The 12,164-nt window shown below is 29.0% G+C and overlaps 1 protein-coding gene and 1 pseudogene across 2 annotated transcripts; one reads left to right on the top strand and one right to left on the bottom strand.

Annotated features, from left to right (window-relative positions):
• Positions 1-3: 3 nt before the first annotated feature.
• Positions 4-1,886, top strand: LOC125599563 (annotated as a pseudogene).
• Positions 1,887-9,548: 7,662 nt separating this feature from the next.
• Positions 9,549-11,890, bottom strand: LOC125599562 (calcineurin B-like protein 9). Of its 2 annotated transcripts, XM_048772813.1 has the most exons (9): positions 11,725-11,889; positions 11,286-11,495; positions 11,009-11,091; positions 10,609-10,668; positions 10,420-10,528; positions 10,290-10,342; positions 10,068-10,148; positions 9,872-9,984; positions 9,549-9,785 (listed from the first exon to the last, which is right to left on the bottom strand). In XM_048772813.1, exons 2-9 carry the CDS (start codon positions 11,362-11,364, stop codon positions 9,722-9,724), a joined length of 642 nt encoding a protein of 213 aa, XP_048628770.1. In that variant the 5' UTR covers positions 11,365-11,495; positions 11,725-11,889; the 3' UTR covers positions 9,549-9,721. The 2 variants fall into 2 exon arrangements, with proteins under 2 accessions (XP_048628770.1, XP_048628771.1); XM_048772814.1 differs by lacking the exon at positions 10,609-10,668 and having other exon boundaries at positions 11,725-11,890.
• Positions 11,891-12,164: the final 274 nt, after the last annotated feature.

Raw genomic sequence — 12,164 nt, 5'->3', positions numbered from 1 at the left:
TTGTTCGATTTCTTCAAACCACTAATGCCGAACGAGCCAAGGCAAGTGACTGAAAGGGACAGTTTAAAACTCATGAACTGGCGGAAGAGGGAGAAAATTGGTTGACAACGGCGAGCTCCATGTTGGATGTTTTTCATGGAAGTATCTTCCGGACCTTCCAGTCTAGTACTCGGACACCGTATCAGACAACTAGACGGTATATGTCGTTTCGGAATATGAGCATGGTGGACAAACGACAACAACAACTGATACATTGTGTGACAGACTGAGGGAAGCTGGTGTTAAATTCAGGAGGAAAAAAGACCAACGAGCTTTGGGATATTGGATTCAAAACGGTTATCTAGAGATACCCAAACTACTAATCCATGATGGTGAGTTAACCTCTCTTTTCTTTTTTAACTTTTTATTCCTTCCCCACTAATGTTTTACTACATTTTCTTTTCTTTATTTATCAATATTAGTTTTAAGATTTTACATCTTGACACCCACTTTTCATTTATACGGATAGGCGAATATATTCGTTACAAAATCAGATTTGATACCTACTCTAGAAAAATAGTATTTCAAAACAGTTTTATTCCACATACTTTTTTTGTAACAGTTTTATTCCACAAACAAATTGACATTTTAAAACTCAAGATTAATTGACTGCCTTTGTATCCATTATATATTTGTCAGATACAACTCCATTTTCGATTTGAGACATATTCTACCATCTCATATTTTTTTTGTTTTCTAGCTTCAGTATAATATACTTAACTATAGAACACCGACCTCTTTAAAGTTACAAAACACACCATGGTATCTCGTGTTTCTTGTAGGTACCAAGTCTCTCTTCTCAAATCTTATAGCTTTTGAGCAATGTCATATCCACTCGAGCCACAACATAACATCTTACATAATCTTCATGGATAATCTAATAAACTCTTCTGAAGATGTTAGCTACTTGCACCACTGTGGTATCATTGAGCATTGGCTAGGGAGTGATTCCGAAGTTGCAGATTTGTTCAACCGGTTATGTAAAGAAGTGGTTTTGATCCACAAGATAGTTACCTATCTCAACTTTCCAGTGAAGTTAACCGTTATTATAGCGTAAGTGGAATTCTCTAAAGGCTACCTTACGACACAAATACTTCAATAACCCTTGGGCATATTTCTCCTTTTTTGCTGCAGTTACTCTGCTAGTTTTCACATTTTCTCAGAGTTTTTATGCTATTTATGCATATTACAAACCACCACCAAAGAGCTAGCTACGGGCGTATTTCTCACATTTTCCTAAGAGTATTCTCAGACACCAGTATATATATATTCTGTTCGAACCTCCAAAATGCAACGAAGGCGTGTGTGGATAGCATATTATAAATTGTTGTTACAGAACTCTGGCTCCTTAATTCGTATGTCGCTCGAGGTTATCCTCGCTGGCTATAGGATTAGGATCTCTTTGACAAGGAAAATGATTATCATATGTAATAAATAATATGTAGTGTTTGAATATTCAGTATCACACTATGGAAAAGAAAAGAAAATACATTTTTTAACGTCTAATTAATTATTATATTACAACGCTGAGAAATATTACATAAACGATTCTACAGCCGGCAATTCTACCACCATATGATAATGCACGTCTGACTGCATCATTCCGAGCTACCCTATGAAATCCATGTTCGATGATTTTGAAAACCTCTTATAATCTCTTTTCTCCATATTCTGCATAATTTACGTTTTCTGGGGTTTGAACCCTAGATCTCCTGGTGTACAAGTATTAATAAACTCTTAGTCAAACCATTGAACTAAGGGGGATTCCACAAAAAAATATGTTTCATTGATCTTTTTCATTCAATTTTAGTATTACTAGTTCAGAGAATTTGTAAAATACGACTCAAAACTTGATTTTAATCTCAAAAGTATACCCAAACTTGAATCAAATGCAAAAATAACCCAAATGCCTAGTGAAATTACAATCAGCCCATTATAACTAAACAAAAAACAATAATTTATTTTATGAATATAATCTCGTAAAGTTTTATGAGGTCTTGTAAGTCTTCTGAGGTTCTATAAGTCTTCTGGAAAACTTTCAGAAAGTCTTCTCATATAGTAGATCTTAAAATAATTTATATATTTTATAAAATATTTTGATGGAGAAAAATTGAAATCATGTAATTATATACATTTGTAAATGATATAAATTAATATCTAGTAAAATTGAATTGTCTTCAACATAGACGAGTGAATGTAGTGTGTTACATGGTATTCTTTGGTTAAGAGTTTGGTAACATATGTTGTAGAATTGCATGTATTCTTAGGGTTAGATTTTGGAAGCTTAACTTTTTTTTGAAAAATTAAATTTAAACTTATATGTGTTTAGTTTTGTGTATATTAAACACTTTTAAAGTTGATTTTAAGTTTTATGAGGTGTTTGTTTCTAGTTAGTTGCTTATTTTGAGTTTAGGGTTTAAGTGACTTAAGTCTTCCAACAAATAGTAAACTAGAAGACTTCCGCAGAAGTCTTATGGGTGAATAGTAAATTTAGGGTCTAGAATACTTTCAAGTAATTTTTTTAGGAATTCTTCTATTAGAAGACTTACTTGAAAGTCTTCGGAATCAAAAATATGTAATCTTATTGGAATTTTTGTTTCAATATATAAAGAAAATTTAAATATTTTTCTCTTCCTCTCAAATGGCTGCAACAAAAATGTAATGTTTCTCATTCTAAAACTCTTCAATCTCTCTCTAATCTCCTTGAACTTAAAAAACCAAACTTTATAACAATTTATCATTTTTATCTCATGTCTTTCTCACTGATTTATTTTGTTTTTACGGGTTTTTCATTACATGGTTCTCATCTTCCGCTTATTTAAAGGTATAGCTCTTACCTTTTGAAAACTTTTTTTGTTGTTTTAAGTTATTACCTTATTTTTGAAAATTTTCAATGTTTGAAGTCATTTGAATACTTTTTGATATGCAGGTTTTTCATATCTGAGACAGACTTGGGATACTTTACAAGGAAGTCTTCTCGGAAGTTTCCTAACATTTAATGCACTAGAAGACTTCTAATTCAGATGGACTCTTCTCCCATGTCAAGTGGAGTCCAAGTTTGTCTTTGTGGAGGAATGGTCTAAAATAGTTTTGTTTATTGTCTGCTTTGTGATTTATAGGTTTACTCTTTTAGTTGTAAATTTTTTTAATAAACTTGATGAAATATAAATGAATTTATTTTGGTATTTATTTTCATGTCTACAATATTATCTTGCCAAAAGTACATTATTGAAGTTATTCATACAACTTCAATAGCAGAACACAATAACACAAAAATTAGTCAAATTTGCTACAATTAAGGAAGAAGACTCTTCAAGCAAACATAGTCAAATTCACAAAAGATCAAGCATTATTTAAGTTCAAACATATAACAGTTTCACTAGAAGTCTTCTGGGAAGTCTTGTCGGAAGACTTCTCGGAAGACTAAAATTTCAAGTGGGAGACTTAAATTTTAAGTGAAAATTGAAATTTCAACTTTCATGAAAGTTAAAAAGTATATCTTATGATCTAAGAAGACACATTAAATCATATGACTTGATATTCTTGAAGTTACTTAACACTTTTGAGAGTTAAAAAAACATATCTTAAAGTTACTTAACAAGTTTACAAAAACTAATGTAGAAGACTTACGTGTCGAAGACTTCCACGGAAGTCTTCTCTTATTAGCTAGAAACTTTAATAAACATGAATGTTATTAACCTCATAATTATCACCAAATAAGTTATCAGTTTCACTCAGTCGGCTCAATATTGACAAATATACATGAATTAACAAGAAAATGTTAAAAAGTCTTTATAGTTTTAGAGAAAATGAAAGTTTATTAAACATTGACATAGAAAATTTCCATAGAAGTGATCCATTTAGGTTCTTTTTGAAAATGAAAATTTATAAAGGAAGATTTCAAGGGAAGTCTACTCTACAGCAGACTTCTTTGGAAGTCTTCCTTTGTAAATATTGGCTTACTTTTGTTTTTTAAAAAAAATCTCAAAAATACCAGAGAAGATTTCCATGTAAGTCTACTTCTAAGATAAACATGTTAGATTTTCAGTTGACCGAAATTTGTCATAAGTTTGACTTTTTCTAGAAGACGTACATGGAAGTCTTCTAGCAAAAATAAAATATTAAGTTTTATTTTTCAGGTGTAAAACTTCCATGTAAGTCTTCTCAGGTTACTTTTGCAATTAAAAAATAAAACTTTAATATTTAATTTTTACTAGAAGACTTCTATGTAATTCTTCTGCCGGAAGACTTACACAAAAGTCTTCTGTGATAACCAAAAGTTTGACCAGAATCTCGGAATAAAACTCTGGAAGACTTTTGTGTAAGTCTTATCTCGGAAGATTTACATGGAAGTCTTATAAATAAAATTAAATATTTAAGTGTTATTTTTTAATTGCAAAATAACCTAAAACGACTTACACTGACAGTAATATGACTTCCACCAACAGTTCGGAAGACTTCTTCGGAAGTCTTCTCGAAAGAGTCAAATTTCTAACACAATTCGGTTAATTGCAAAACTAACTGCTTATCCGAGAAGATTTACATGTAAGTCTTATCTGGTATTTTCGAGATTTTTTGTTAACAAAGAAAATTTGGAAGACTTATAGGGAAGTCTTCTCTAAAAACAGACATAAAGTCAATTGCAAAACTAACATTTGCATTGACCAAAAGACTTCTATATAAGTCTTCTAGTTGTAGAAAACTTACACGGAAGTCTTATAATGAACAGATTTGAAAAAAAAATAAAAAATCATTGTTAGATCCAATGAGGTTCATGTTTAGCTTTTCCAAGCACACATCACTTCTTAATGAAAGTTACTTACTCGTATTTGACCAAGAATCATGAACTTTGGTAACTCTAGTAAGCTTATAAATTTTGAAATATAAGTTGGAATTTTAGGATGAAATAAAAGAGGAAGTGAAAGGAAATGGTTTGTGTGTGTAAGAAAAAATAATAGTATGAAGATGTAGATGTTGATTTTAAGTGCATTTAGAGCTTGAAATTGTTTGTTCATGGTGGTTGATGTATTGATGACAATGACAATGTTGTAAAAAAAAAAGTAAGATGAGGATGACTGAGTCAAACAAACATTTTTGGAATTTTTTTTAAAAAAGTAATGGTATTTTTGTGAATAATCTAAAATTTTGGGGTGAATATGGCAAATAAAAATTCTAAAATATCAGGAATATTTTGTGTTTGACTTTGAGTTATGAGTCATTTTTGCAAGAAAAACCCTTCTAGTTTTCATTTTTTCGTTACATTTTCTAATGTATTCTATTCAAAATAAAACTATTACTTCGTACCATTTAGAATTTCAGATTTTTATAATAATTAATCTACTAAAAACATTTTTACAAAGTTGATTTGGTCGATATATAGTTGTTTGGAAGCCTGTCCAACTAATAAATACTACTATTAAATAACTGAAAGAAATAGCAAAAAATAGTGATGAAAATTCCACCGCTATTCATAATGGCAACTGTCTCATTGTATTATTAAATGTTTTATAGAAGTCTTTTGAGAACTCTTCTAAAGTCTGAATCAGATCTGAAAATACATGCATATTCAAAAATATTAAATAGCATAAAAAAGGAAAAAAACTCAAAATACTTTTTATGCTTAAATAATAAATAAAATAGTCACATTAGGTCGAATATACAACTTTTTAGAATTTAACATATAAAATACACCAAAATACATATTAAAAATTTATAGATCACCTTTAAAAGAAAAAAAAATGAGAATCTTGTAATGAAAATTCTGCAAAAACAAGATATATTAGTTAGAAAACTAAGAAATTAATATAAAATTTGGTGTTTTCATGTTCAAATAGATTAGAAAGAGATTGTAGAGTTTTAAAGTGAAAAATATTACATTTTTGTTGGAGTCATCTGAGAGGAAAAAAAATGTATAACTTTTTTATATATATATGAAGACAAAAATTCCAATTAGATTAAAAATTATCGATGAGAGAAGACTTCCCAAGAAATTTTTTAGACCCTGAAATCAAATAACTAACTAAATAGCAAAAAAGAAAACACTTCATTAAACCAAAAATCAACTTTTAAACTGTTTAATATACACAAAACTAAACACATATATGTCAAATTTAATTGTTTTTCTTTAAGTTAAGATTTCAAAATCTAACCCTATAAATACCAACAATACTATAGCATATATGTTACCAAACTCTACACCAATGACTATCATGAATCAGTCTACATTCATTCATCTGTGTTGAAAATAATCTAATTTTAGTAAAAGTAAATTTACATCGTTTAGAAATATTTAGATTTACATGATTTGGATATTTTCCCTATCAAAATACATTTTATAAATTACATTTAAGATCTAATACATGAGAACACTTCTGGAATACTTCATTTTAGATGGAAAGCCTAAATTTTACTAAAATTCAGACATAAAACCTAAATTCTAGCACAATTTAGGCATGACCATTTCAAAAAAAATTTTGGGAAGTCTTCCAAACCCTAAACTAATCAAATAACTAACTAAATAGAAAAAAAAATCATTAAACTTAATATCTACTTATAAAGTGTTTAATATACACAAAACTAAATATATGCATGTCATTTTTTAAAATTAAGATACCAAAATCTAACCCTAAATACAAACAATACTATAACATATGTTACCAAAACCTAAACCAAAGACTATCATAACTTAATCTACATTCATTCATCTGTGTTGAAAACAATTCAATTAAATTAAATATAATTTACATCATTTTGAAATGTTTGTAATTACGTGATTTGAATTTTTTTACCTCAAATATTTTTTATAAAAATATTAAATTATTTTAAAGATCTAACGTACGAGAAGGCTTACAAAAAAGTATTCTCAGAGATCTCCAGTGGAAGGTTACAATGGTAAAACTAAATACATATTTTTTGTTCGGTCACAAAAGAGATGTGTAATTTCACTAGTCTTTTGGGTTAATTTTGCATTTGATTGAATTTGGGGTACACTTTTGTATTTAAAATCAAGTTTTGAATCATTTTTGGCAAATTTTCCTAAATTGTATTGATGTAACTTTATAAAATATTTTTATTTACTATGAAATAAAGCTCTTTACAACTATTTTTTACTGTAAGATTTTTTTTTTTTAAACAGAAAAAGTTAATTTAGATCCATTAAAACCAAATCAAGATCTAAATATCTTGATTTTAAATCTGGATATCCAAACATAGATCCGTATTTTTACAATGTATTAAATTTTTAATTATATTAATAATTATATTTGATATAGAAATATTTTTACATAAAATTAACCTTCTATTACTATATTTTAATTTTTATAATATTATATATATTTAAGACCTACATTTTTACATAAAATTAACCTTCTATTACTATAATTATAATTGTGCGTGCTTTGATTTCCTAAATTTTCTCTAATCTCTAATTTTATGCACGATTTCAGACTGTTACATTTTCTATATAATTTTCAATTCTTTCCTATTTGCACTTCCTTCTTTATTCTCAATCGTTTCATCTCTTCAATTTTTTTGGGTTTTGTGTTAGCAACAAAATAGATAGCATTATGAATATTTTTATTCCAATTCAAATTTACCTTCTCAAAGTCATTCTTCTTATTCTTTTTGTATGACTCAGCTTGAAGTTCGTTTTAGTGGATTATTCATAAGAAAGTTAGGGACAACTAGGCTGTACAAATAGATTTTAAAAATCAGACCATGGAAATACTAAAGTAAATATTTTATCATTTTTCTTTCAGTTAACAATGGAAAGTTGCAATGTTATTGAGTTTTTGGGTGATATTTTTTGGTTTATCATGGATATAAGGTAATAAGAAAAAGGCTAGAACATCTTACCTTATTAGGGAATGTGAAGATTGAAGATAGCATATCGGCAGTGTTTTGTGTGGAGGAGATTAAAGTAATATGTAAACAAAGATATTTTAATTTATTACTGCCGTAAATTGTTATTATTTTCTAGATGTATATTATACATAATTTATGACTATGCAAATATATATAACATTCTGTCATCTCTTGACACCTAAAAATATTAGGAGATGATCTATGTGGTTTAGTACATTTTTAACCCAAAATTTTAATTTTAATACATGTTAAACTTATATGTTAAAGCCACGATCAGATTGTGTTTATTTTAGTAAGAAAAAATAAATGTGTTTATTTTAGTAAGAATTTTTTTTCCTGTGCGTAGCACAGGGCAAACACTAGTATATATATATCTATAAATCTTGTATAATATTTAATTTATGCATTACTTTTATAATTTTAATATTTTAAATATATATATATATATATATTAACTATCCCCTAAACTATATTTGCGAAGTGAATTTGCCACATGTTCTTTTTACAATTAATTTCACAAAACAAATATGAGATGACTACTGAAATTGATGACATGTCTTATAACTTAATATGACATGGACAATTGCATTTAATGTTAATTTATTTTTGGTAAACTTTTTAAAATATGGTAATAACTCATATATTACATTTAATGTCAATTTATATATTTGAAATTTTTTTAGAATATGGAAATAACTCATAAATCATCATTAAAATAAATATATTCAAATATGGCATTATAAATTTCGAAATATAATTTAATTATATATTTTTAAAATATACAATTCTATTACTAAAATTTTCAAAAATGTATATAATTTTTTTAGAAAACTCTAGACTATATTTGCGAAGTGAATTTGCCACATGTCTTTTGTACAATCAATTTCACAAAACAAATATGACATGGCTACTGAAATTGATGACATGTCTTATAACTTAATATGACATGGACAATTGCATTTAATGTTAATTTATATTTATGGTAAAGTTTTTAAAATATGGTAATAACTCATATATTACATTTAATGTCAATTTATATTTTTGGAATTTTTTTAGAATATGGAAATAACTCAAAAATCATCATTAAAATAAATATATTCAAATGTGACATTATAATTTTTTTAAATATAATTTACTTATATATTTTTAAACTATACAATTTTATTACTAAAATTTTCAAAAATGTATATAATTTTTTAGAAAATTATAAAAATTTAATCGCAAAATCATTATTTTTTTATATATCTACGAAATTTATAAATATTGTTTAATTAAAATAAATAGATCGAAAATCTATTTAAGATTATAATTTCAAATATATACATGCATATTTTTAAATATAATTTTTATGTTTAACTAAATCAAATTTATATTAAAATATTAATACGAAAAGAAAATTTACAATATTAATAAAATTTTATTTTAAAATATAATTTATATTTATCTGTTAAAATATGTTTTAGATTTTTTTACTACACCTAGTGTTTACGGATATAAACCCAAATACTATGTCTAAATTTCTGAGATATCCGGACCCATCCACCCCTACCCCTAGTAGTCCCCTCCTACAATACTAGGCTTAAGTAAATAAATCCGGAAAACCAAATCTTTAATCAGTTATGAGAATTTGTACTAGTTTCTTTGCGTAGACTACAACTTAATATATTAAAAACTTACCAAGAGGAATCCATTTCATTGAAATTGAACCCAATAAACGAAAAAAAAAATCAAGAAAGTAGTACTACATAACACTGTTACAGTCGGTCGTGTTCTTGGTCCAGCCTACAACTTGGTCTCTCTATAAACCCAACTTGTTTCGTCAAGTCGCAATCTCATCCACCTCCGAGTTAAAGACAAAACTTGGAAACGTGGTCGTTATGTCTCTGCAATAGAAATTTTAATTCCTCAAACTTTAAAAAAGGCACCAAAACTAATCAAACAGAAAGGTTCATAGTAAGGTAAAACATACCTCAGATATGGAAGAGTCATGATTTTAAGCAAAGATGGGTTTTTGATTACGAAATCACTCCACTCTGTCTTACCAATCTTTCCATCTCGGTCCACATCTGCATCCTCAAATGTCTGTTCACGCAAAAGCAAAAGGCTTGAGTTTTATAAAAGACTCTTTGCTTTGGTATAAGTAGAAGTTGTAATAAACAACAAACCTGATCGAGTATCACTTCTATGGTATCATCAGCTAGTTTCATTTCAGATTCGCAGAGAAGGGCAATCAACATTTGCTTCACCTGCCACAATCAAAAACACGATCATGAACGACCGCAAGGGTTTATTCACTAAATGATGCAAAATCAAGAACCTTCATTCATGATCAGTAGTGAAATGATCTTCGAACACGTTCCAAAACGAAACATCTTAGAAATGTATACCTCTTGGCGTTCAATGAAGCCCGTGCAGTCCATGTCGTATAGCCTAAAGGTAACTGAGATAAAATAGAGACCAACGTGAATAAAAATCACGGGCAAGGCTCCATAGGAACAGCAATAGGTGAGGACTTACAGTCTGTTTTCTCCTCTAGAGAAGCATTAGGATGGAAAACATTGAGTGATCTCACAAAGTCTCCAAAGTCAATAACACCTTTTCGTTTAACATCAAACAAATCAAATATCTGCAAACGAGGGCATTAAGATCAGTCTTTAAGATTAACTAGAAAGTCCTAAAGGTCTGAGAAAGCTTAAGAACTTCTACCCTATTGGCAAACAAATTTTCCTTCTTTCTGTTCTTGAACAAAGCAAGTTGAAACTCTTCCTGCATTACAAGTTGGTCGAGAAATAAGTAACAAAAACCACAAGTGGGCCACCAAAACTTCAACTTTCAACTTTCAAAACCAAACAAAAGAAAAAGAATTATAATTCAAGTCAACTATCAACATTCAATACACAGACTTGTTGAGCAATAAGGAGCCCACAGATAAGCATGGGGGATCCAATTATCGCCTAATAATAAATTGGTTAAAGTCAACAAAGTTGACATATATATTACGGATAATAGTGCATTTAATATTACGTCACTATTCTACACATCAAACTTTCAAGATCCTGCCACGAGGTGCAAACGAATCAATCAACAGCTATCAATAATCAGTTACCTTGTTGATCAAGCCATCGTCAACAACTGAGCTGCTTATGCTCTTGAATAACTCGTACAATGCTTCAACCTCACTCACGCTAACTGAAAAGACAAAAAAAAACAATAAGCCAAAGCCGCGAGATTAAACATAAAATCAAGTAAGTTGCAGATGAAACAGACCATTGAATAAGATAAAAAATTAGTTAAATATGGATAAAAGAGTTATCTTTAATAAGCTCATGCTTGAGGGGACATTTAAGCTAAGATAAAGAAACGTGTAGTACAAGTAAACTTACAAGCTGTCTCAGAGGCAAGCTTCACAGGGTTCTCATGACCAGGAAACTCTCTGGCAGCCGTGGAATGTAAACAGCCCATTTACAGATGACAAGTAAAAACGAACAAGAAGAAGCTTATTCGATTAATAGAATCAGCTAATTCAACGAGTTCTGAGACAGTAAAGCTTGGTTGCTAACGTTACTGCCCATCATCATAATCATCTTTAGAATCTACACAACACACAGAACCCCAAAACATTTGAATTACACGACGAACGCTGTAATTGAACAAGTACAAACCCTTGACAAAAGTTTCTCAAGATTAACACGATTCGAAAATTAAATGGAAAATCAAACACGTGATGTATGCACGGCTCCAGAATCTCTCTGAACGCAGAGATTGAAATTGGAATAAACGAAAAAAAGATGGAAAAAAACGAAAATCGGATTTTGTACTTACCACCGAGAGAACGGCTCGGTGAGAGAGAGGTGATGGGATTTACGAGAACGCGAGAGAGAGAGACGACGAAGATCTGTGACGGTGGCAAATGAATGATCTGACGGCTGAGATTAACTGTATATATATTACTGGGCTTTTTTTTTGTTCTCCAGAGGCCGATTGAGAAGTTGCGAGGGTTTTATAAGATGAGTGTCGTACGTGTGGATGCTTGAACGCGTGCGAAACACCACCCTTGAATTTTTTTATTTTTTTACAGTGTTGAAAAATGAACCATTGACATTTATTTACTTTGGATGGTTTTTTTTTTGTCAGCACTTTGGAAGTTTTATAAAGTCTTCTTTATTTTGTTTCCTTTTACAAGTTTCGTTTTACAAGTTTTCTTAAATGTTGTAATGATGTTGACTTTTTTTTTCTGTGGAATTACAGTAAATTTGTAAACT

Source organism: Brassica napus, unplaced genomic scaffold, assembly GCF_020379485.1.
Source record: "Brassica napus cultivar Da-Ae unplaced genomic scaffold, Da-Ae ScsIHWf_18;HRSCAF=40, whole genome shotgun sequence".
Classification (NCBI taxonomy): domain Eukaryota; kingdom Viridiplantae; phylum Streptophyta; class Magnoliopsida; order Brassicales; family Brassicaceae; genus Brassica; species Brassica napus.
Note: the sequence above shows the minus strand (reverse complement) of the source record. Positions and strands in the feature narration are given on the sequence as shown.